General features: G+C 48.8%; 1 protein-coding gene across 5 annotated transcripts in view; it reads left to right on the top strand.

Moving 5' to 3' along the window:
* The first annotated feature begins 363 nt into the window (after positions 1-363).
* TASOR2 (transcription activation suppressor family member 2) overlaps positions 364-26,625 on the top strand; it is a 1,022,580-nt gene continuing 996,318 nt past the window's right edge. For all 5 annotated transcript variants that reach the window (XM_085653577.1, XM_085653574.1, XM_085653576.1 and 2 more), the window contains exon 1: positions 364-1,048. In XM_085653577.1, the coding sequence (XP_085509703.1) occupies positions 925-1,048 (124 nt within the window). In that variant the 5' untranslated portion in view covers positions 364-924. The remainder of the gene's footprint in view (positions 1,049-26,625) is intronic.

Raw genomic sequence — 26,625 nt, 5'->3', positions numbered from 1 at the left:
TAAAGAGTGAGTACCGACACTTTTTTATGAGTCCATTTAAAGCACTGCTCATAAACTGTCTGAAAACTTGGCAGCTGCGGACAACTTGTGTATGCAGCACTATCCCCAGACGATTTTTGCACTCAAAGCACAATTTCCTAGATGTTTGACTTGAACTTGGACAAAAACCAAATTCAAACGTGGCATTTCTAACTTATTGAAAGACTTGCACTGTTGAGCAACAAAAATGGCAGCGACCGTCAGTTGCTAGTGCTGTCGGAGTAAGGGGCAGGGTTTCCATGACGTTACTGCCAATGCTTCTTTCTTGTTCTTCCGGTTGAGGTTTCGTTTTCACATTGTGTGTTTTTTTCCTATGTATGGCTTAGTACTTCCGGTTTAGAAGTGAACGGAGGAGGGATCCAAGTTGAAATTCGCTTTGTGTCTTTTTCTGTACGAGACCTGTGGACATCCTCAACGCTGTGTGCAACTGTTCCCATTTGCCGACCTAAGTAGACGGGCAAGGGCGTGATACCCTTCTGGTTGAAAGTGACGCCGTGGTAGAGACTATACGCCCGGTACTCTACATGAGATCAGTGCACACTGAATGTGCGCTGGAGGGCTGGGCTAGTCCGTAAGCCCGCCCCATATTGTTTTAAGCAGAGACTGAGCAGCCTAGGCTGCTGAGAGCAACAAGAAGAGCCCCAGGGGTGAGGAGATTCAGCATGAGACGTGCTATGATCAACGACCCCACGATGAGCCAGAGGAGTTAGAGAACACATAACGAAAAGGAGAACAAGGATTCTTGACAGCAGGCGTGTGTTTTTGCATTAAGGCCCGCCATAAGGTGGACTAGACCCAGAGAAAGTGCACTCTGGCACAGGAATTACTAAAGAAGAGGGCGAGGGTCTGTATTCAGAGGAACACGCCGAGGAGGGTCGCAGCCCAATGACCAAAACCAAGGCTGGCATCGACATTAGAACTAAGAGAGACCCTACGGGGTCCTCAGAAGCTGGGGGAAGTATCATGGGCAATGAGGAGGAGGAGGATGCTGTACCTACATCAAGCTCTGGTGAGTCCAAACATAGTGTTATGCTATCAGCATTTGTACGGTGCACTGGCAGCGCTCTTTCCAGTTTTGACTTCTTAACCATACTGCTAATTCTATACGTATTGGTATAAGTTTATATACTTTTTTCAGATTTTAATCGGTCGGTAGGTTTTGTTTGCTGTAGATAAGTTTTTTCAAGCAGCAGTTTTTAACCTTTGGACTTATGTGGACCCTCACTAGAACCCGAGGATCCCCTTCTAAAGCATTATGGGAATACAGGGACCACCCACTGAGTCATTACTGGAAGCAGGGGACATTCGTCTAAGCATTTTCAATTATAAGAACCACAAAAACACTAAAAATATTGAAACAGGATTCATCAAACAAATACTGAAATTATTAAATATTTCAATTCACCAATATAAAAATAATAATGCACTATCACTAGCCCCACTTTCAATCTGAGGATGGTAACTTAATTTGTAGTTTGCAGTTTCGAATTCCTTCACATTTACAGAACTTCTTAAAATTTTCCATTTTATATTTTGCTAATTGAATTTGACAGTGTCATGGAAAGCAAGGCTGCTTTTCACACAAGAAAAGTGCTTATTTAAATACAGAACGCATATTTTACTTATTTATATACATTTTATTAATCTGACAATATAATTTAATTTTCTTTGCAATCTCGTAGGCTGCGCGGACTCCTATGGGTCCCCAGACCACATGTCTAGATTACTATTTAATATTCGTTTGTGGTGGTTAATGAGAGAACTAAAAAGTGGCCTGTCCGGGCCTGGGTTTTTGCTACATTTATGTGTGTTGACCGAAGGACTCAGCCTTTATTTAATTTCTCTAGTGTGAAAGGTTCTCCTTTTGCTGGCTTGACCAGACTGTTCTTAAGACTAGCACTGCTAGTCAATTATGTTGCTTCTATGCAGTCTGTTAAGGATGTCATATGTCTAAGCTGACTTAAATTGAGTGGTTCTAAAGATGTATATTGGCGTGATGAACAAGATAAGATGCATGAGTTTTGTTGTGTTTTGAATGGATGCAGGAATCGCTCTGGGACGCCTATAAAATAGAAAGTCTTTCCCAGTGCTTTAAATGGGATGTGAAACGTGTGGCTCTCAAAAAGGAGCAAGGCCAAAGAAGCAGCACTAGGAATCCTTTTAAACAGGCGTAACTTTTTTTTTTGTTTAACATTTTTTATTGGGATTTTACAGTACATTGTTCCATTTGAGACATCCGACATAACGCAGTTTAATAAACATTTGAGCATTATCAGTAGTTACAAAGTTGGCAATGCTGTCTTTTTTCTAGCCCACTAAATGTGTCATTATACCATAGACCACACATCTTCTACTAGCTAGTCTTGTTGTGTGATAATATAGTCTGCTGTGTCTGAACTGATGAGTCACTTGATGGCGAAGGTTAGTATATCGCCCTCCTCTATTTTTGTATGCCGTCCCCGTTAGGGTACCTGATCATCTGGTCTGTAAGGTTAAACTGGCATCGGAACTGCCGAGGGGGAGTTAAAACTGAATTGTGGGGAGGAAAGCGGGGGGGGGGTGGAAACGTACTAAGTGGGCAAGGGTGGTCAGTTGTGTCGGCTGATGAGTTGATTAGCTACGGATCAGCTGGGTTGCGTTATGAGGTAATTGGGGGGGCGGGGGAAGACTGGCTGTGGAGGTGGACAACAATCCCATGAGTTTTTTCCATCTAAGCCATTCGTCTCGCGTGCGTTGGCGTTACACAGTTATAGCTGGGATCTGCGTCGCGGGGTAAGGAAGGGGGTGTGGGAGCTGCGAGGCTTCAGGTGTTTCTTCCACTGCTGTCTCCTGTTTGAATTGAATTAATAGCTGTGCCCATTCAATGGATACTGGATGTTTACGTGTACCCTTCACTTCCTCCTCCCTCAGTGTCTCTTCCTCCACAGCCCCCCATTTGTTCATTGTGCCCACCCAAGCTGCCTCCGGGGGCCCTGTTGGGGCTCTCCAATGCACGGCTATGCTTCTCTTTGCCAAGAGAATGGCTAATGATGCAAATCGCCATTGTCATTTTTCAGACTTTTTTTTCTTGAGGATACCCAGAGCGCACGCTTCCCATGTGGAGATGTTCGGGAGATTGACCGTTGCTCGGAGCGTGTGGTGTACCCTGTCCCAATATTGCTGAATGGTGTGGCAATCCCAGAACATGTGTCTAAAGTTCGCCTCTGGAGTTTGGCATCGGGGGCACGTGAATTGCGTGTCTGGGTAGAAACGGTGCAATTTATCTGGTGTGAGGTATTCGCGGTGTAGGTCATTGAACTGAATGTTTTTGAAAAGTGCATTTCTAGAGACCTTTTTTGAAAAATTCCAGTGCTTGCTCCCACTCTTTATCGTGGAATGCCCGACCCACGTCATTCTCCCACGTCTGTTGCAGCCCTTCGAGGGAAATGTCAGTCAGCTCCCGGATCGCTTTGCAGTGCCAGGTGACTAAGTGTCTGCCCGTTCCCATCCGTAGAATTGTGTGCAGAACTGGATGCGTCGGGGGCTCCCCATCCCGAAGGTCCCAGTATTGGCGCCTGTGACGTCCCGAATGTAAATCAGAAGATCGTCTGCGTATAGTGACACGCAGTGTATTCTATCTGCTATTGGGATTTCCCACGTCTTCCCCCCTCCCGTTGTAATCTTATGGCCAAGGGCTCCACTGCCGAGCGAAAAGGAGGGGGGGAAAGGGGGCACCCCTGTCTGGTCCCCCGCTCCACCGGGAACGGGGCTGATATGAGTTTGCCGATTCTTACCCTGGACATGAGGTTCTTGTAGAGGAGTTGTGTATCGTTACCTCTCCTGAGGCTTGAGCCGGGAGATAGCTGTGTTGTCTTTTGCCCAGTACTGTATCCTTTGCGTATTTGCACATCATTGCACATCTTTGTATGTTTTTAAACGGGAATATAATCGTGCCCTGAGCAAGCGCTTTTTAATTCTTGTCATTGCTCAACTGTATTTGTTTTATTGTGCCAGAGTGTTGCTGCTACTTGGTTCACTTACCGCCTCTCGAGACTTTGAGTTATAGACAGTTTTGGCGGGACCGCCATGTTGGGGCTAGTGTAGTGAGCGGTCTAGTGTTCGGATCCCCCACGCTATATTTGGCCCAATGGCGCGGGTGCGCTGGCAGTGTGCCGAAGGCGCGCCAAAGGCAAGCCCGTTTGCACCCGTCCATGCTCGGACCGCGCTCAGCGGCAAGACCTCTAACTCTTTGAGAGCAGGTAAACCCTTTCACATTAATTATTCTAGAACAGCACTGCTTGGATTAAATAGGGTAGCCAAGGACCCAAAGTGTGTGTGTGTTTCCTTCAACTCAAAGCCGAAATCTCAGCTAGTGGCCTGCTCTACATGTAGAACCTCGCTTCCTGGGATCCATTATCTGGTGCCCCATGAGTTAAGGGACCTCAGGTCAAAGACGACGGGGCGCCAGGACACGGGTTTTAGGTGCATCTTGTTAAACGCAAGATCTCTGGTTAGACATAGCACCGAGTGTGCACGGCTTATTGAGGAAAAGGACCTACAAATAGCATTTATTGCGGAGTCTTGGACTGATGAATTCTCAGGGCCGGACTTGCTGAAGGCTACTCCACCGGGATTTGTGTGCCATACTCTGAATAGGGCTGGGGGGGAAAAAAGGGGGAGGGCTGGCAGTGATTTATCCCAGTTCTATGAAAGTGGCCTTCCACCCAATGCTCAACGCAGGTTGTGAGGCTCTGTCCTTCAATTTCAACCTGTCTTACCATCATACCTTTAAAGGTATTTCACTGTACAGACCACCAAGCACTAAACATCCCTTCATTACCTCCATTGGAAATTTGTTGGAAGACAGCATCTGTTTGGAGGCCTATACCATCCTAGGGGATTTTAATTACCATCTAGATCCAGATACAGTCACTCTTATTGACACAATGAACAGTGTAGACCTCAGGCAGCAAGTCACTGGCCCCACTCATGTGGCTGGACAAACTCTGGATGGTGTTTTTTCGAACCATCCAGGTCTCCAGGTTACGGGTGTGCTACCTCTTGTCTGGACAGACCATGCGGCTGTCCAGTTTGAGTTAACTCTCAAGACCCAGCACTTAGGGGGGGAACGTGTTAAGAAACGGATTGACATCCGACTATGGAACAAAATGAATGGAGATGCGTTCCAGGAACTTCTCACCTCAACGACTATACAAACGAATTTGGGGGTGGAGGAAGGGACGATCGCCTATACTAAATGGGTGGAGAACGCCTGCTGTAAACTAGCCCCAGCTACTAGTATTGTGCCTAAGAGATCGGCTCCCTCTGCCCCCTGGTTTACAGATGAATTGTAAAAAGAAAAACTCAAGTGCAAACGCCTTGAGCGTTCGTGGAGGAAAGAATATAAGGAAGTGGAGAAGACGGCTTATAGAAATGGTTTATCGAACTACAAGCAACTTTTGTTTGCCACTAAACAAAAATTCTTTGTCAGCAAAATTGAGTCGGCAAAAAACTCAGCCAAAGAATTATTTAAAACAGTACCAGATCTGTCCTCTCCACACCCTGTTACAATACAGCCTAGTCAGGAACTTTGCGAAAATATTGCCAAATTCTTCCTGGATAAAGTGGATGTGATTTTTTTCAGCACTTAACTGATCTACTGCAGTAGGAAGTATCCTAGAGAAGGAGGACCTTAAGCGCTCCAAAGCTCCCTCCGATGTCCTTGATAGATTCGAGGACTTGTCCATGGACCAAACACGTAGCCTTCTTGAAGCGGCTAGATCAGGGTCACCATATGACCCCTGTCCGGTAGCTGTAGCCAAATTAGCGGTGGAACCCATCACCCAGGCACTTACGCCTATTTTTAATAATATGATTGATACTGGGCTTTTTCCTAAGCTCTGGAAGGTGGCATCAATTCTACCCCTATTGAAAAAGCCTAATCTAGACCCGACCAACCCAAATAATTTTCGCCCAATTTCTAGGCTCCCCTTACCAGCAAAACTGATAGAAAAGGCACTAAACACACAACTTGGCGCCTTTCTCCATCAGACCCAGGCTCTGGATCCAACTCAATATGGCTTCAGGAGTGGCCATAGTACGGAGTCAGCACTCATAAAAACAACAGATGATATTAGGAAAGTAGTTGATCTAGGCGGGAAGGCCGCCCTGATTCTACTAGATTTATCAGTGGCCTTTGATATGGTCCATCATGATCTCTTGATGGACCGATTAAGGTCATGTGGTCTTCGGGGCAAGGCTCTGAATCTCCTGCAATCCTTTCTTATGGATAAAACACAAGTGGTATCCCTGGGTGAATACCAATCAAAGCCTTTTGCTCAGCCCTGCGAGGTGCCACAGGGGTCATCTTTGAGCCCAACGTTGTTTATGTTTCCTCACTGGCCCCTATCATTAACACCTTGGGTTTTGATCTCACTTCCTATGCAGATGACACCCAAATCGTGGTGTCTCTTCTGCCAGGACAGGAGGTGGGCATGGACAATCGTTTTCATAACTGCATGGAAGCAGTGAGCGGTTGGATGGCGAAAAATTGCTTGAAGCTCAATTCTAATAAAACAGAAGTTATAGTATTTGGTAATGCTCCTAACTTTTGGAACCCGAGCTGGTGGCCATCAACAATGGGCATACTTCCTGTCCCCATGAAGAAAGTAAAAAATCTGGGAATAATAGTCGATGACAGATTAAACCTGGGCGACCAAATCAATGCAGTTTCGTCATCAACCGCGTTTGTTCTTAAATCAGTAAAAAAAAATTGCCATTTCTGCCAGCAGGGAGCCAGAAAACAGTGGTCACCGCACTTGTCTTGTCAAAACTCGACTACTGTAACGGCCTTTATCTAAACATTCAGGAACGCTACTTAAACAAACTACAAAGGATACAAAATGCGGCCACCAGATTAGTCACTGGGGTGCCCAAATTTGCGGCCATCTCCAACTAAATTAAAAAGTTACATTGGCTCCCGGTAAAAAAGCGAGTGCTTTTTAAATCTTTGTGTACCGTATTTAAAGCACTCCAAAGTACTGGACCAGAGTACTTGCAGAAACAATTCAACTGGTACATACCTACAAGAAATTTACGCTCATCAGGAGCTAAAATGGTGATAGTTCCGCTCACTAAAAAGGTATCATGGGGAGGACGAAGATTTGTCTTCGGAGCAGCCAAGGCGTGGAATGACCTTCCGGCCCAGCTCAGAAATTCTCCAAATCTGCTGGCGTTCAGAATGACGTTGAAAACTTGGTTGTTCAATAATTAAAAATCTTCTTTTCTGGTGATGGCTGATATGACAGGTAACTAGCGCCAGGACACCCCAGGGTAACCGTTGCGCTTTACAAATAGATTTAACATAACATTACATATGCCAGGAGCGTGTGGCCGACGTTTATTTTCCGGAGGACTGCGAACAGATAGGACCACGTTAGAGTATCAAAGGCTTTTTCAAGATCCAAGATCAGGCATGCTGCACGTGGGAACCAGTCTTTTGCTCTGTCCTGAATATAAAACAACCTGCGCAAATTTTGTGAGGTGTTACGCCATGGGACAAAGCCACATTGGCCTGGGTGTACCATAGCTGGAAGGATTTGACTGTAACGGTCAGCCAATATCTTCCCTAGAATTTTACAGTCCGCGTTTGAGAGCGTTATTAGTCTGTAGGAGGCTGGGAGCGTGGGTCTCTATGCGGCTTCAGAAACGTCACCAGGACCGATTCCGGGAGCGAGCCCGGGAGTTCCCCTCTAGTTAGTGTGTCTTCGTACATGGATGCCATCCGAGGTGCTATTTGGGTCGCGAATGTGCTATAATACTTGAGTGGAAAACCGTCCATTCCTGGCGCTTTTTTCGGGCTAACATCCTGATCGCATGTGTTATGCCCGAGGGCGTGATCTTCGCTTCTAAGTTCTTCTTGTCTGCGGGGGAGATTTCAGGCATGGGCGACGGGCCGAGAAACCGGGTCAGCTCTCGGGGCGTCTCCGGTGTTGGGGCACGGTATATTTCTGCGTAATAGTCAGGGAATATGTTCAGTATGTCGATTTGTGAGTATTCGGGGTGTCCAGCTTTGTCTGTGAGCTCTGTGATCGGGTGCGTCGCTGTGTCTTCCTTGACTAGCCAGGCAAAAAGTGACCCCGTTCTATTACCCTCCCGGTGCGCTCTAGCTGCATATGCGCGAAAGTTATATTTGCGTCGGTCACACATGGTTTCTGTGTGGGAAGTTTTAGCTTCTGTCAGCTGCGCTAGTGTGGCTTTCTTTTGGTCCATGTCTCTTGACAGTTCCGCCAGTTTAGCCTCCGCGTTTTTGCAGCGCACCTTCCAGTGTTCTGCACCCCTACTACCTGTTGGATGCAGTGTCCCCTGGCGCTGACCTTAAACGCGTCCCATTCTATTAATCTGGAGGATGCCATGCCAGCGTTCAGTAGAAAGTGTTCTTGGATGTATTCCCCGTGGATGTGGTGGAACGCCTGATCAGTGAGGCACTCTTGGGGTAGTTTCCACGTTGGAACGGGAGGGTGGGGCGGTCTCCAGCTAAGGGTCACTGTGTGCGCATCGTGATCCAACACTATCCTGCCTAGGTAGTGTGCTGTACTTTGGGTAGGAGAACTGTGGAGCAAAGAAACCTATCAAGCCTGACTTTCAAGTTGTGGGGGATTGAGTGAAAGGAATAGATTTTAGTGGTTGAGTTCCGTGCTCCCCAGGCATCCACTAGCGCCCACCGATCCACCCAGCGTTGGAAGTGCTCTGCCTGTTTGAATTCAGGTGAGTGCACTGGTGGGGGGGTGCGATCTGTCTAGGTGTACGTCTAGAGTGTAATTGTAATCCCCCCCCCCCCCCCCCCCCGAGGAGCCACGGGATCGATGTGTGTTGGGCCAGTTCGCCTGTGAGTTGACCCCAATATTGATCTTGCTCTACATTGGGGAAGTATATACTCCCTATTAGTAGTGGTTGACCCTCTAATAGTCCTGCCATCAGTGCATATCGACCGTCCTTATCTGTTAGTCGTGTTTGCTCCTTGAATGGTACCCCTGGCCTAATCCACATGAGTGCACCTCTGGCGAATGCGGAGTACGTCGTGGCGCAGATAATGCCTCGCAATTTTTCATGTAGGCGGTCTACCTCCTTCTCCGTCAGGTGTGTCTCTTGTAGAAGAGCCATTTGTGCCTGTTGCCTCTTAATGTATGCATAGACGGAGTTTCGCTTGTTTGCTGTATGCATCCCCCTAACATTTAATGTGATGAGTTTGATGTCTGTGTTAGGGATCTTGGATGTCATGTAGTTTGATGTCGAGTCGGTGCTTTCCCTAATTGCAGCATTCTCTTCACCCATTGATCCCACCCGCCGCCAGTCACTTCCATGTTGTTTGCATTGTCCGTTTCAGTTTCCTCGCCCCCCTGGGGATATCCGGGGGTTAGGGGAGAAGGGGAGGGTAAACTCAAACAATGGGAAACATTCCCATCTCGGGGGACCCATCGCTCGGGCGATACGTCCAAACTGATTTTCATATACAGACGTTAATTCATTACTGTGGGGCGGTGGCTCTGCATCCCTCCTGTCCCCGCCACTGCCCATCTATAAATGTCATAAGGGAAGTGCCCATTAGTACTGCTTCTGTTCTCGGTCGCCTGTTTCGGACTGGATTAGTGTTCATTGTTGCGGCTATTGTGATAAGTCTGAACGACCACGGCATTGTGACGTCTGTGGATGCCTCATCTCGAAGCTGTGCCGCCCTCTCTGTGTGTCTCTAGCTGCCTCTGTGTCATTATATCAGTGTGTCTGCTGTTTGAGGGGCTACTATCGGGGGTGTCATTGAGCCTTCTCGGGATGTGGGTGCATCACTGCCTTCTTCTTCCGAGCTGAACAAGTGTGGGCCTCTTTCTATGTCCGAGCCCTCCCCTGTGGGGTTCAGTGTTGCCACTGCTTGTAGTGCTCTCAGGCACTCTGTTATAATTTCTGCGAGGTCTGGGGAGTTGGTAGTGGCTGAGCTGGGTTGCACGCTGAGTTGAGTGAGGGTGACCCTTCTGAGTCGATGTCCTGAGCGTCCGGGTGGTCGACCACCTTGTGTGCCTGCAATGTTCGTAAGGTTGGATAGGTGTTGCTCCACCCAGGTGCTTTTTTATTTATTTCATTTATTTTTAAACTTCTTTTTATTCGTTTTTTCAAACCATATAATCAACAGTTGTATCGCATATTATTCAGACAGTATCCGCAGTTCAGTTACGTTTACAGCACACATATTAAAGCATCATTGCATCACAGTGTGTCCAGTGTTTATCGTATTGCAATGACAAACATGGAACAGCAGAAGGAAACATTTCCGCCTTTGGCACCCCCCCTGTGTAGTAACCTTCCGCTAACATATTCCAACCCCCACGTCCAGTGTTCCCTTTAATGAAACCCCTACTACATCTGACATCTTGCAGCCTCCCATTCAGTCGGCACTCAGTCTTGTTCAAATTGCACAGCCTGAGCAACCCATTTCATCAACTCTCACCCGTCCCGTCCCACTAATGAGTGTTTCTTTCGCGCTCTGAATCCCTGTCTTCTAATGGATGTTCAAGCAAGTAGCATGTTAACGGTGCCCATATATTCTGAGGCCTTGAAGCCCTAGGCAAGAGCTCTGAATACAGCACATCCTGCTCCTGGCATGTCACCAGATCAGTAATCCATTCCTTGAACATAGGGGCTCTCCCTCTGCCCCATCGACAGGCCACCCTCCTCTTTGCCATTAAGAGTGCCATTGCAACATATTTCCGATGTGCCGCCTGAATCGGTTTGACATATCCAAGCAATGCCATCAGTGGCGTAGGGTCTATGGATGTATGCATCATGTGGGTCAACGCTTCAAAGACCTGGTTCCAGAATTTACACACCTCGGGGCATTCCCATGCTAGATGTAAAAAATCTGCTCCAGGCGCCCTACATCTGTCACAGCGGTCTGTATCTCTCAAACGGAATCGGTACATCTTAGCCGGCGTATAGTATAGCCTGTGTAAGTATTTATAGTGTATCATGCGAAGTCTACTGCTGGCCACCACTGATTGGGTCTGCATATTTCCTCCGTGTGTGCACTGTTCTATAGATCAATGAGACAAGTCGTGTGGCCGTTGTGCATTTAAGCATTACTTGCAGTGGAGCCAGTGTTTGTGGCTCCGCTGGGAAATTCGGAGTAAGCGTACGTATTCCTTGTCTCAATCTGACATACAGAAACCTGTCCATTGGGGTCTGCTGTAGTCCTTGTAGCATTTGCTCAACTGAGCAGAACTTCCCCATCCGATATAAATCCCCCCATGTCGCTATATGGGCACGATCTCTGAACTGGTGAAACAGCTTTTCTTGTAACGGAGGCATATTCGGATGATATGCAAGAGGCATACCGGTCGCATATTGCATGGGAGCTCCCATGAGGAGCCCGATCCTACGCCAAGCGCCTATCGTGCAAGTAACTGTTGTAGGGCTCCTATCTCTAGGTGTCACAGGTGTAAAAAGCGCGTTCTCCAAGGGTATCGGATGCGCCAGCCAGTGCTCCGCTGCCACCTGCGGCGCATACCTGGGTTGCTTCACCCAGTACCAAGCATAGTGAGCCTGCGCGCTAAGGTAATATATCTCGAAATCGGGTACGCCAAACCCCCCTCGCGAGTATGGTCTCGTGAGTACATTCCAATGCAGCCGTGGTTGTCGGCCACCCCAAACCAATCATGTCAGCTCTGACCCGAGTGTCGCAAAGAAGTGTTTCCCTGGGTAAAAAGGGATATTGAGAAATAGGTAAAGTAGTTGGGACAGGATCACCATTTTAATCAGAGACACCCGCCCGGCCATTGACAACGGCAGGGCGATCCATCTGGTCACGCTGTCCGCTATGCGCGTTATCGACGTGCCATAGTTTAGTCGCATTAGTTCGTCTCTGTCTCTGGTCACTCGCACCCCAAGATAGCGCAGGTCCTCTTCACACCATTCCAGGGGATATTCGAGTGAGAATCTATGGGTCGCTAGCATCAGTGGGAATATACAAGATTTACCCCAGTTGATGCCAATTCCGGACATCCTCTCAAATATTATAAATTCTCTCAAGATTGGGTCAGGTTTTCCTGGGGGTTCCGGATATACAGTGTGATATCATCTGCGTATAGTGAGATTAGGATCTGCCGCAGATTGCACCGCAACGCTCTTTCTTTGTGATGTTGCCTCAGCTTCACCGCCAGCGGCTCCATGGCTATGTCAAAGAGCAGCGGAGAGAGCGGGCATCCCTGCCGAGTTCCCCGTGTAATAGATAGCGGTGCTGACGTATGCCCATTTATCAATATTTTGGCCACCGGCAGGTTATATAATAATCGGATCCACGATAAAAATAGAGACGGGAATCCCATTCGCTTCATTACTCCAAAGACGTAATCCCACTCTACCGAGTCAAACGCCTTGGTGGCGTCCAGAAACACTGCCGCAAGCGGCAGATCATGCTAGACGTTATTAAGGACGGCAAATAGCGTACGTAAGTTATGGGATGTGGCTCTACCAGGGACGAAGCCCGACTCGTCCGGGAGTATCAATATATCAAGCAGCAGGCTTAGGCGATTAGCGATCAGTTTGGCTAGTATTTTTGCATTACAGTTCAGGAGGGAGAGTGGTCTATAGGAGTCGCCCGACCGCGGCGTTTTTCCCAGCTTCAGCAGGGAGACCATAAGCGCCTCCCTCATTGATGCAGGGAGGCAGCCAACTTCTAGTGATTCTTCGAATACTTCCCGTAGAACCGGGGCCATTATGTCAATATATGTTTTATAGAATTCTATTGGAATACCGTCTGTCCCCGCGGCCTTACCTGATTGCATACTCATAATAGCATCTCTTACTTCATCTAATTCAAAGGGAGCGCACAAAAATTCTCGTTGCCTATCGCTGAGCCATCCTAGCGTTACATCTCTCAGAAAACCCTCTAGGTCCAGCTCCTCTCTTCTATGGGTGGTGTACAACTGCCCGTAGTGTTTTGTAAACACTTTGAGTATATTAGGTGTGTCTCGAAAGACCTCTCCCTCAATGTCTTCCACTTCCAAAATGTAGTTCGTATATCGGGGTTTTCTAATTTAGACTCGCCAGCACCCTCCCGGGTCTCTCTCCCTCCCCGTAACTGCGGGCTTTCCAATATTTCCCCCGGAAGTGCGCTTCCCTTTCCGCTGTGGCTATGTATTCCGTAAGCGTATCCCGAAATCTCGTCTGCACCTCTGCGGACGCGGCTCGTGCCTTTTCCGCTTCCATCAGTTTCAAGTCCCCTTCCAATTTTTGGAGTGACCTACTTATGTCTCTAACCACCCCGAACCCCTTGGATATGCAAAAGCCACGAATTGTGACCTTAAAGGCCTCCCATATAGTTTCCACACTGTCTACAGAGCCTTTGTTGCGGATGAAGAAGTCACGCACCTCCTCCCTCAATTCCTCTTGGAACACCGCGTCTAGCAGCATGGTAGCCTGCAATCGCCAGCCACCACGCGGTACCTGAAGGTCCGGTGATGACAATGTCAGCTTCACCGGAGCATGGTCCGAATACGTTCTCGCTAGATGTTCTACTTGGGTTATCGCAGGACCCAGACCCCTTGAAACTAGCCAATAATCGATTCTCGCCCAGGAATTTGCACGCGCCGTGAAGTGCGTACCCTCTTGTGCCGTCGTGTGCATGTGTCTCCAGGCATCTATAAGCTGGTATGTCTCAATGGTGTCTCTGACCAGTCCGGCCGCTCTGGTATGGTGATGCGGGGCAGGGTGAGACCTATCACAACCCGGGTTATATGTAACATTAAAGTCTCTCCCCCCCCCCCCCCCCCCCAAATGAGGTGCTGAGAACCCACTTCAAAAATCTTGGCCCATAATGAGGAGAAAAAGACGGGGTCATCAACATTAGGCCCGTAACAACATGCCAGTGTCACTGACACAGAACCCAGCCGTCCCCACATTAGACAAAAACGACCCTGTGGGTCCTCCATCTTCCCTCCAATATGAAAAGGCACCTGCTTCTTTATAAGTATTGCCGTGCCACGGGCGTATGAGGAATAGGAGGAGAAAACCCTGTGGTCCGACCAAGTGCTCGCGAACCTATCGTTTCCCAGGGGGGAGAAGTGTGTTTCCTGTAGTATTGCAATGTGTGTGGTGCCTGTCTAAATAAGCTAACACTTGGTGCCTTTTCGGCGCATCCCCTAGTCCTCTAACATTCCATGTGAGGATATTCAAATTGCTGGCTCCTCCCTCAGCCATACCCCTGAGTGCCACACGGGTCTCGGAGCATCTGCCCGTCCCTGCGGCCTAGGCCATGCCCCCCCATACAGCTTTGCTCCTTGGACACCCTGTGATGCTTCACGTCTGATTTCTGCCTGTGTGTTTCCCCTCCCAACACCTCTTTATCTAGGAGGGAGTAAAACAAATACAACTCAACAGTCCCCTCAATAGCCCCCTCCCCCTCCCACTGAAGCAACCCCAACTTGCCAGCGATATGTTCCCACCCCTTTCCAACACCTTAACTAACAGTACCACAGCGCCCCTGCAAGTTGCGTGAGCGCTGGACCTGGGGTAATACCCGCTGGGGGCCTGATTAGGTGGCCACACTGATTCCTCTAACCCCACCAGGCTCCCCCGATAAGCAGTCAAAAACCTAAGGGGGCCAGAGGCACCCGGAGGGGTCATATTATGTACTCAGCCTTTTGATCTCAACCCGTAACCTTAGCTAGCCCCAGCTATACAACCCCGCGTGATCATTAGTAGGTAGTCACAAGTCCGCGCAAACCCAGCCGGGCCCATTGGCGGCAGTTCATGCAGCTTCGTCGTTGCCTCCTTCCATCTCTGCATGCTGTGTCGACGTTCGCCCTCCACCATTGCGCGCCGCTTTTTTCACTTGTCTAAGGAAGTCTTCCACCTGGTTTGGAGCGGTGAAGAAGTGCTGTTTCCCTTGGTGTGTTACTCTTAGTCGCGTTGGGTATAGCAGTGCATAGTCAATTTGCGCCTTACGCAGTTTAACCTTGACGTCTATAAACTTGCGCCTTTCCTCCTGCCCCATGGGCGTAAAGTCGGGATATATCGAAAAGGTATTACCTTCATATGTCATGGACTGCTTCCCCCTGGCGGCCCATAGAGCCACATCCCGGTCTCTGTAGTTCAGCAGTCTCGCAATGATGGGGCGCGGGCTAGCACCTGGCATCAGCCTGGGCCCCAATGGTCAATGGGCACGCTCCACGATGAACTGGCCAGAGAACGCCTCCTCGCCTACGGCAGACAGCAATAGCTTCTCTACATATATCTCCATCTTCCCCCACATTGGTGGATTCCGGAATACCCAAAATGCGGACATTGTTACGCCGACTGCGCGCTTCCAAATCCTCGTTCTTTGCAGCAATAACTCGCAAGAGGTTATCCATTCGAGCAAGCTGTGTGCTGTGTTTAGTGGTGGTATCTTCCGCTGAAGATATATGCTTTTCAGCTTCCTGAATCCTTTCCTCATGCCCCTCGAGTTTGTGGACTATGGTGTCCATTCTGGCCGACATAAGTTCCACTTTCTCAACCACAGTGGCAAAGCCGTGCGTGATTTCTTGAAGAATGTTCTGAGTGTCCGATACCGGCAGTATGACCCCTTCATTCCCCTCTTTCTGTCCCTCTGAAGGCTGACTTGCCTGGTGAGATTGACCTCCGCGTCTTGCCGTTTCGAAATTCAATTTCGGCTGTTTGGCGTCCGTCTTGCCCATTGCGTTGCTGTATTGGTCTTGTGGGCCGACTATTAGATATATAGTGCCCCTCTGCTGGCTTATGTGTCCTTTCAGCACACACCGCTCTGCCGTGTTATGTTGGACGCGATTTTCCGGTGTCGCGTTACCCTCGTCTTCGCCGGCCCTCAGCGCCCACTCCGCTCCGTGAGGCTCTCCCGCTTACTTAGCCTATTTCAGGCAGCCGCCCTCACTCTTCCCACCAGGCAGTTATTTTCTCCGCAGCTCGGATTCGGGCCAGTCCCTCATTCACTGCAATGTCAATTTTCCCTGCTGGCCTTCTCTAACCCCCCCCTTACGTGGCAGAGGTCGGTCTCCGCAGTCGAGCAGGGCGGCCCGCTGTGATGTTGCACCTCTCTTTAGCCCTCGACCATCGGTGCTGGCCCCCAATCGTCTGGCTGCCGTCGCACGCGGAGCGCCCCACCCGCCGGCCTCTGTAGTTATGTGCTGCTGTCTCCAGTGCCACACGTGCTCCTCTCTGGCGGCTGTCTTTTATTGTGCCGGGGTAATTACTTGGGGCATCCGACCGTCCCGCGCTATCTTTGAGGCGCTCCGCCGCCCGGCCCCCAGTCGCGGCTCGAGGCCTACCTCCTCGTGTGGATCCGCGGGCTAGAGTGCCTCTCGCAGCCGCCGCAGGTCAGCGCCGAGCTCCGCCGCCACCTCCCGGTCAAACTTCGTCGTCAGATTTCTCCGGATCCATCGGGGCGATTTCCTCCAGACTTTCAGCGAGTATATATTATATGGTTGCAGGCTTACACCCGCCGGAGCAGTCCCCTAGTGCAGCGGTGAGTAGGATAAATGGAGGATTAAAGCTCCGGGATGCGGGAGTCTCGCTACAGCGCGGCCATTCGGTGCGTGCGCCACCTAGCGCCCCCTGCTCCACCCAGGTGCTTGCATCCGCTGGGTCCGTAAAGAAGTGGGCGGTGCCGTTGTGAATAATTTTGAGTCTGGCAGGGAATAGGAGGGCGTATTGTATATTGTTTTGACGCAGGGTGCGTTTAACTGCTAGGAAGGTGGCTCTTTGTTGTTGGTCAGCTCGAGAGTAATCCGGGAGTAGCATGACCGGTTTGTCTTCTGTGTTGCCTAGCTGTACGAAGGATGGTGTCTCTGTCTTGATAGTGAAGTAACTTCAAGAGAAATGTTTGAGGTGGTAGGCCTGATTTTGGTCTGCGGGCCGGGACCCGGTGTGCTTTCTCTATAGAGAAGTGGGGGGTCAAGTCCTTTGCTGACGTAAACGTTGTGATCCAAGTTGTGATGTTTTTAATCGGATTAGATCCCTCTGCTCCTTCCGGAAGATTCATAATTCGGATATTTATTGCTCCGTCGGGAGCGCCCCTCCAAATCGTCCGTTTTGTTTTCCAGTGTCTTTATCCGTGATTGCAGATCTTTTATAGCGTTATGTTGCTGCTGTATCTGCGGCTCCATAGTTTGCATCGTTTTCTCCCCTCAAGTGACTTTATCTGCCAGTTTCCTATGGTCCATCGTTGCGCTCCCGTACACCCAGTGTCCTAGATGCAGGAAGAGCAGTCAGAGGCACCCTGGTGAGTCACCTGTGTGCTGGTACGTGGTGCTCGCGTCTGGGTGGGGAGCTGTGGCTCCGTCGTGGCCGTAGCGCTTTATTCAGGGTGCAATCCACCTGGTGCAACTGGCCTGTGCCCACTCTGATCTGTGATGTTGGGGCGCCCCACTGGTGTGCGTTCTGTAGTGTTGTGGGCGCACAGGCGACGAGTCGCTCTTGGTAGTGCTGTCGGTCGGTCACCTCCCCCCGCACGTCCCGGGCCTCAGCGCCGTGCAAGAACGGGGCTATGTTCTGGGATGGGGGGGCCGCCAAGGCGTCACCGCAGGCCCCAGTTGATGCTGTTCGGTCCGCTCTGGGGACTGGGAAAGCTCTCATTTAACAAGGAACCCGGCGTTGAGGCACAAAATTTGTCTCTAACCTCCCACCCCCGGTCTCACACTGAAAGATGACCGGCATGTGTGAAGGAGTTCAGCTGCTGGCCACAGTGAGAAGTCTATGAGAGAGGGAGAGAAAGAGGAAAAAAAATACACTTGTGCCAGGCACCACAAAGCCCAGGCCTGAGGACCAGTCCCCTGCCCACCCTGGGGGCTGCGTCGAGTGTTTGAAGGAAGTCCAGGCGACCCAGGATGTCAATAAAATCACCCCCCACTATGAGCCTGCTGGTCAGGAGAGGTAATATCAAGTCTTAGAACGCAGTGTGAGATTAGAGAGCTGTGCAGGAATATATATGCTTAAAAGGTAATTGAGTGAGCCCTCCACTGACCCTTCAAACATTAACATATCTCCTCAAGGTGTTTGGTGTCACACGGGACACCGCTATTGGAAATGAGCTATGAAGAACAATTGATACTCCCCTGAAGCCATGTCAAAGCCAGCATGGTAGATTCTAGTGTGTTTGTTTCGATTCAGTATAGTACAGGTTGACCCCATAAAGTGTATTTCTTGCAACAATACGACCTGATGGCCCGGTCTGCGGATAAACTGCAAAAAGCACTGTGCTTAATGTAGTTTAACAGACTGTTCTACGTCACATTCGTAAATTCCATCATGACAGGTCTTGTGGTAACATGCAGTGGGAGTAGCAAGGTCTGGCGTGAACAACAAGGGGTCTCGTTTGCAGCTTGGTAATCCCCATGGCAAGGATGAAGTTTGTGGTTGCTCTGGTAAGTGTGTAGTGTTGTGGATCATGGCAAATCATATATAATGCTTTAACACTGTATAAAAAAAAAACAACAAAAAAAACTGATTAGCTTCCTCCCCTCAACTCCACCCCACCCTGTACTTCCCCCAATTGGAAGCATATGTCACCCGAAAGCAGTCCCCATTATGAGAGGAATGGGTGGAAGCAGAGAACGGTCATTGAGACTCCAGTCTCCGGCCCCCAACAGATTGAGATGGATAGAGTAGTGCTGGCGTGTAAAGTGTTAGAACTATCACAGGTTTCCCTGTTCACCCATCTTCATGGACGCAGTCATTGACTCCCTCGCCTGTGTCGTTTCGGAGGCAACCAGTTCAGCAGCAGGAGGGACCTGTGCGTCTGGCCAAGTTCAAGATGGCTGATTCATTGTTCTTGTCACGGCGCCTTTCCGGGACCGTTTCCTTTACCGGGAGCCTTCGCACACGGCACCATGCCCCCTAGTCTTCAGTGGTTGGCCTGTCCGGTGACGGCTGGTCTTGGCGTAGCGGACACGGTTTGGTCAGCCATTTCCAGGCCTCGTCAGGGTTGTTGAAAAATAGGATTTACCTTCGAGGATGACTCTCATGCGTGCTGGGAAGAGGAGCATATAGTGTAGTCTCATAGATTTCAGCTTTTGCTTCACTTGATCAACGATTTACATTGGGCCAGAACCTGCTTGGTGTAATCCGGTAACACGATCAGCTGGCCTAACTTGTACTTAAGTTTGCTCTTAGCCCACACCTCTTGCAGAAATGTGTTTGTTCTAATAATTCAGGATCTTATCAATCGGAGGGCAGGGTGGGGCTCTGGTGGGGAGAGAGGGGTAGTGGCTTCTGGGCCAGAGATCTATATGCCCGTTCGGTTATGAAACAATACGATAGTCGTCTGGGGTCCATACAGGATGTAATCCGTTGTTCTAAGAATACCTCAGGTGACGATCCCTCCGTCCCCTCACATGTTATTGTTATGATCCGATACCCAGTCCATGATATTCCCACCACGTGCCCCAGATCTTGTCATGTTTCCATGGACATACCCTTGTTTCGTAGATCAGTTGCTCCAAGCAAGCGCACCAGTCCACCTCTTTACTCCATTCCGCCAATGAACGGGGATCCACTGATCTCCACACACAGGCAATGTTTCTCCTGGCCACCAGTGTGGTCGCCCCCACAGATGTTTTTTTCCATGGTTTGTCCCCGAACAGTAAGCTCAGCAATGTCTCTCTGGGAGTGAGTTCCACCACCTGCCCCAGTATTACAGATAGCTCCCTCTCTTTGCCCTTCCGAAAGGGGGTGAGTGTAGGGCAAGCCCAGATCATATGGAAAAATCAGCCTCAGTGAGCATCTAGCACATACAACTTGAGGTGTCTTCCTGGCTCAATGTGGGCACTCAGGGGTCAAATAGGCTATGTGCAAGTAGTTAACTTGAACAATTCTCAGACAGGCAGAAACAGCCAATTCTCTGGGGGCCTTGCAGGCCTCGTGTCAATCATCATCGTCTAGGTCTCTTTCCCAGTCATCCCAGCGCTGATGGAGGGCCGGAAAATGGTCAGGGGCGTTGGGGATTAGGGAACAATAGATGTGAGAATTGGCACCCTTACCCAGTCTCCCAAGTAAAATCTTGGCCTCAAGTGAGTTAAAGGCAGTTTTTTTGTGTATTTGTGGGAATGTGTTCTGGTAGCGATATAACTGTGTGGGGAAGAATCAGTAATGTTCCTGCAGGTTTTGAAGGCATCAGGGTGTTTCCCCACCAGATATCTTCCAGATGTGTGATCTCTATTTTATCCCATTGGGTAAACCCAGTAAACCTGTAACATGTTGTAGCCAGGTCCCCAGCCATAATGGGGTCATCCCAATAAGCCTACAATCCAATTTAATGAGGTGAAGGGCAGCTCTCCATCAGAGCAGAGTCACTCAGGTGCAATCGGGGAGGGAGCAAGGTATGGAGTTCCCATATAGAAAACCCAGGAGGCCAACCAATCCCAGCAAGTATAATTCCATGCGATACGCGGAGTCATCCCAACCACCATTGAGCCAATCGTTTATAATCGCAATCTGTGCGGTTAGATAACAGTTGTCGAGGTCTGCCATTCCTTGTCTTGTTTTCTGTCATAGGGAGATTGCCTGCTGTTAACAAAGATCTCCAATGGTGACCCCCGGCCCATAAAAATGCCACAATCTTCGATGTTATTGTCTGTAACCACCTCTTGGGGATCGGGTGTGGAAAGTTGGCGAGGACATACAGAAAACGTGGAATTCTCAGTATTTTATTAATGCCACCCTGTCCATAGGGTTCAAAGGCAGGCACTCCCAGCCTCTCTGAGTTGAGAAAGGTGGGGATAGCATTCCGCTAACCCGCTCTTGGACAATAGGTGCGGCTTATAAGAGGCCTAATAATTTGCGAAAGTAAGCACCAAAGCCTGCCTCTAGCAGAGCTGCCGCTAGGAAAGTCATGCAATTGTATCAGATGCCTTCTTGAAATGTATTAGTAGTAACGCTGTGGGACTGGCAATATGATGTACTTGGGACAGGCCAGCTGCACTTTACAGATGCAGTGGTGAGTGCTTCTATCCAGCATGAATCTGCATTGATCTGGGTGTATCAGTTGGGGAGGAGCCCAAGTCAGTCGGGCCCCCACGGCCATTGCAAATACCTTAATAGGCAGCGAGGATCTTAGAAGTCAAAGTTAAGCAAGACACCTTGGTTTTGAGGTCGCACATCATATCCTTGAAGGTTTCCTAAAATATTTAAGTGCTGTACAGAAGGGAAAAACATAGTTGGTCTCAATAAATCAGTGATATGACTCAGAAATCAGTTGTCATAAAGGTTCTTAGAATTTAAAATTAGATGCAACATAGACCAAATCTGAAAAATACACTTGCCCAGAATGTGCAGCAAACCAATAGAGAAACAGCTAGCATCCATAGTAGACACCCAAAATAATCTGGTTCGCCTACAAAATCAGAGCTAAAGGTAAGAAAATCGCAGTCTGCATGGGATGAGCAAATATTACAATACATTGTTGTTGGAAATGGCCCTTTTTGCAGGGTTATCCCTAAAATGTTGCTTTTTCCTCCTATTTTTTCCTGACCTGTGTGTGTTGGTTTTAGGACTCTGGGCACTTCACCACTGCTGATCAGTGCTAAAGTGCATATGCTCTCTGTGTAAACTGTGTTTTGATTGGTGTTTCCATGATTGGCTATTTGATTTATGTGTCAGTCCCTAGGAAAGTGCACTGCGAGTGCCAGGCCTATAAATCAAATGCTGTTGGTGGGCTGCAGCACTCGATTGTGCCACCCACGCAAACCACCTGCAAAGTGTGTCTAAGGCCTGCCATTGCAGGGCCTGTGTGCAGCCTGGGGCTGCCATGTCGACTTGGCAAGTGCACACACTTGCAAGTCCCTAAACCTTCCTTTTTCTACATGTTAGTCACCCCTAAGGTAGGCCCAAGGTACCCCTGTGGGCAGCGTGCATTGTATGTGAAAGGTAGGACATGCCCTGGTGTGTGTGGCATGTCCTGATAGTGAATTACAGCCTACTTCGTTTTTCACTATTGCAAGGCTGCCTGTTCTCTATAGGCCAGAATGGGTGGTTTGATTATTACATCCTATAATCCTAACTGACCCGGGAACATGGTAGAAATTCGAGTTTAGTATGCCTGAACTCACAATGATAAAATACATCTTTTAGTGAAGTTGGATTTAACATTCTGTGTTTGAAAATACCACTTTTAGAAAGTAGGTATTTTGTTGTCTAACCATCCAAAGCCTGCCTCTGCTAGGTTGTGTATTCCCTGTCTGGAGTTTGGGTAACATGGCTGGGGAATTCCAGGAGACAGGGTGAGTCCGCCCAGTGGTGAATAGAGAGATCTGCATCTAGATGGGAGGGAGTAGTTGCACCTGGGACCTGAATAGGACTGTGCCTGCCCCCCACAGTGCTGGCTCCACCCCCTGTTGAGCGTCGGATGTCTCTGCCCTGCACTGTGAAAGGAGAGAAGGAATCATGTCAACCGAGTGCTTCAGGGCTGTGCCTTTCCTCCACAATGCTGGCTCCACCTCCTATGGGGAGTCTCATGTCTCTGCCCTGCACTCTGAAAGGAAAGGAGTCATGTAAACAAAGTGCTCCAGGACTGACCAGAACTGGTTTGGACTAGGCAAAGCCCCCTCTGCCCTCAGAGGACAAACAATTTGCTGGTATAAATATTGGGGCCCAGACCCCAGAGATTTAGATTACTTCTCAACTAAGGTACCTGCCAGGAGGAAGGACCGGGAAAGCTGGAGGAGGAGTACTGCCCCTATGCTGCGTGTTGAGGGGTTGGCCTGCAGTGGTTGCTTCTGGCTTGGGTAGGGAAAGGACTGGACTGTGCTTTCATCACCCTGCTGTTAGAATTTTTTCCAAGGGCCTCGAAGTAGAGCTTGCCTCCTGTTGGAAGTCTCAGGGATAGAAAATACTTCACAGATCTCGCTGGAATCAAGGAACCTGCCAGGACGAAGAGCTGCCAGGAGGAGTACTGCCCGTTTGCTGTGTTGTTGCTTTGTGGGGTTGGCCTGCAGCTGCTGCTTCTGCCTTGGGCAGTGAAAGGACTGGACTTTCTCTACTTGTGCTGAGTATCTCTAAGGGCCTGAACCGAGCTGGCCTCCTGTTAAGAAGTCTCCGGGACTGCAAAGACTTCACCAACCTCTGGGTACCGCTCCTGGAACCGCTGTTTCAGTTGCCACAGAGAAGAGGGAACCGTGACCGACTCCGTCGCTGGCCTTGTGTCCTGAAGACACCGGAAGCCGCACTGGCTCGCCCTGCACCGTAAGCCTTGGTCTCACCGACTCCGTCACCGAGCCGCTGCCTGCACCCCATTGACAGACACCGTAACCTGCATCGCCTCGCTTCACTTTGCTTGCCTGGTCTCACCGACACGATCGCTGCTGGCTCGACACCCGTGACTGACTCGTCATGCACAGCTGTCCGACTCGGCCAGTGTCACTTCTCGCCAACCGGCTCTGTCGCTCACATCGCAACTTGTCAGCACCGCCTCGCCCTGCACCGCCCGCCTTGGTCTCACCGACGCCGTCTGGACGATCCGTCACCAAGCCGCTGCTCGCACCGCATCGAGAGGCACCGCACCGTGCACCGCTTCCACTTTGCACAGTAACCGCGACGGATGCCACGACCGGCTCTGTCATCTGCACCTCAACCTGCCAGCGCCACATCGAGCACCGACTCGCCCTGCACCGCAAGCTTTGGTCTCACCAACGTCGTCTGCACGATCATCACCGAGCCGCTGCTCGCACCGCATCGAGGGACACCGCACCTTGCACCGCTTCCATTTTGCATCGCAACCACGACGGATGCCAAGACCGACTCACACACCCGTGTGAGCCGCACTAAGAAAGGTACTGTGAACTAATCTGTCCCGCTGTTGCTGGCCCGTACCGACGCAGTCAGCGGGAACTGCGAGACTCTGTTGTTTTCAGCATCGCGGTAGGCTCGGACCGAGCTACCGACTCGTACGAACGGTGTTTTTCAACGTATTTTGCAACTTAGACATTTTGAGAAGTAACTATTTCTGAAGTACTGTATGGTGGATATTTATCGTGTTTGGTCTTGTTTATATAAAAATATTGGATATTTTTCTAAAACTGGTGTGGTGTCTGTTTGTAGTGCTTACATTGTTTTACTGTTGGTTTTGTGGAAATGCTTTACACACTACCTCTAAGATAAGCCTGACTGCTCGTACCAAGCTACCAAGGGGGTGAGCAGGGGTTATTTTAGGAGTGTAACTCCCTTGTCCTGACTAGAGTGGTGGTTTCTGCCTGGCTTGGGTGCAAACCTTAGCCAACCAGAAATCCCATTTCTAACAATTGTCAAATCACATTACAGCATTATTAAATGTCATATATTGCCACCATCCTAGCAATGTCTACCTAAATGAATACTAATAAGTTCCCCTCTGACCTAATGTCATCAGAGGTGTCAGAAAAAAACTAGTTACATAAAACAATGAAAGACTCGTAAATGAATAGCCTAAAGTCATTAAGCATGAATGAGCCTTGAAAAGTAAGTAAAGGCTTCCTCAAATTCTTCGAGAACAACGACATCACAAAATAGTGCAAATTTTTCTGCATTCTGTGCCAATTTCAAATATAAACACATACATAGTATGAATGTAGCCATGCAAATACAAGATGGAGTTGAGATCTAGTTTGACCCATGTAAGGAGAACATAATTCTGTGCATCACAGCATGATAATTTCAATTGTTAAAGTATTTGTGTTAATAAGTAAATATAATTTCTAATCAGAAAGTAGCTATAACATCATATTTCCTGGCTGAGTGGCAGGAGTCTCCATGGATTGCTTTCCAGCACTGGCTGTGGCACTGTGGGTCATTTCTCTGTCAGCGTTACTTCATTGATTATATAAAATGGTAAACAATTCTCTGGTGTTGATTTCTTCACAGGCTGATAGAAGGAAATGTTTGGGCTAAATTTCTAGGGTAGGGGTGCAAGGTAAAGGGTATCTGTTCCATTATTACATGCATTGATTGAGGTTAACCTCCTTTTCCTCTCATTGTGGATTTGACAAAATTTCTACTTTTTTCTGACTGCACTGAATGAAGGCAGGTTAGCTTACAGTGGCTACACATTGCTTACGGGAGGGCCTATGTCAGACGTTAGTTTCTGCACTAAAACAACAAGTATTTGTTAGCTAATTATTTTTTTAGTGGCAGAAGAGAGGATACTTTTACTAACTCATGTTTTATTTCCTTTTAGCTTATTGATGACGTAGTTTTTTATGGCATTACTTTTTCACTTGACGAGGGCAGGAAATGACTTTCCTGTCCTTACTGTGGTGGATAAGGGGATACATTTTTCTTTGGCACTTCATTGTGCACTTCATTTGAAGAACAACTTATAGCAAATTGTATTCCCACATGAACATTACTTTCTTTTGCATTGACTGATGATGGGGAACATTTTTATGTAAATGAGTAAAGCACTAACTGTAATGGACTTAGTTTGTACTGCTCAAGGAAAAGGATCTTTATGTTTTGTTTATCCTGGGGTATTTGCGTTTCTCGTAAGCCGATTTATGACTATAGGAAGAATTCTGCAAGAAAGTCTGTGACCTGCTCGTTCAGCCAGGCCACCCAGAACCTCGTGCATCTATTAACATGTATCCGAGACCTAGTTTTGGCTGTTTGGCTCAAACTGTATGGCCTATTAGCATATGGCTATCCATGATTATCAAGTCTCATATTCTCTTCTGGAGGTGTTGGCAGTCTTGTGTTGGGACTGGGATGCCCCCTGTATTGTATACAGTGTGTACCATTGCCCAAATAGACTCAACTGTATTCAAAACTGGTATCCTGACTTGTGGTTGTCCCTGCAATCATGCAAATGTAGTTTTTGGTTGTGGGCTAGGTCTACCCATGGAAATGCTACATGTGACCTGCAGGGATGCACCAAGTGTGCCCTCATAAAAGGCACTGGACTACTGTCTATGTCCCGGGTTGATCACATAAAGCGGTGGTGGCAGTGTACTAAGTTTTGGGAATTGTCAGACCTGACCACATCTGTTTCCTGTCTCAGAGAGGAGTGCAGTCTACTGACCACACTTGTGTAAAGTTTAATGTAACCTTGAGACTCCTGTGCTGAAATGTTGTGTATTTCAAGTGCAAGTGTTTAGGGTAAATGTGTAGTTACACAGTAACCCCCAGGAGACTGGGTACATACAAATCAAAACACACGGAGCTACAGCAAGGCCAGAGCAAAGTGGCATTTGTGTAACACTTCCCTACTGTTCCAGCTCCACCTCGATAGGTCTTTGGTCAGCTACAATGCCTTAGCTACACAGGGCACACGAGAAGAAGCCTGTTATATCGTGGAGAGCTAGGAAAGCAACCCCTACTATTTGGGATGAAATGGAAGCCATAGACGTCGAGATCAGAAGGGCAGCTTGAATCAGAGGACCCTACTTTATCTGGCTTCTGTGGTGACTCTCAGGTTGACAAGGTGTTTCCTCCGTCTTATGACCTTGGTGCAGCAGGTAAAAAGAAGAGGTCAGCTCGATGAAAAACAGGGAGAGGAGCCAAATCTGCAAAAATGCAAACCCTACCCTCTGAGACCCATGCAGCCAGGCCAGTTGCTTCCGCTACGATGCAGGCACCGAGCGGCCG

The sequence above is a fragment of the Triturus cristatus genome, chromosome 4_1 (genome assembly GCF_964204655.1).
Source record: "Triturus cristatus chromosome 4_1, aTriCri1.1, whole genome shotgun sequence".
In the NCBI taxonomy this organism is placed as follows: Eukaryota; Metazoa; Chordata; class Amphibia; order Caudata; family Salamandridae; genus Triturus; species Triturus cristatus.
This window is presented reverse-complemented; position numbering and strand designations above follow the sequence as displayed.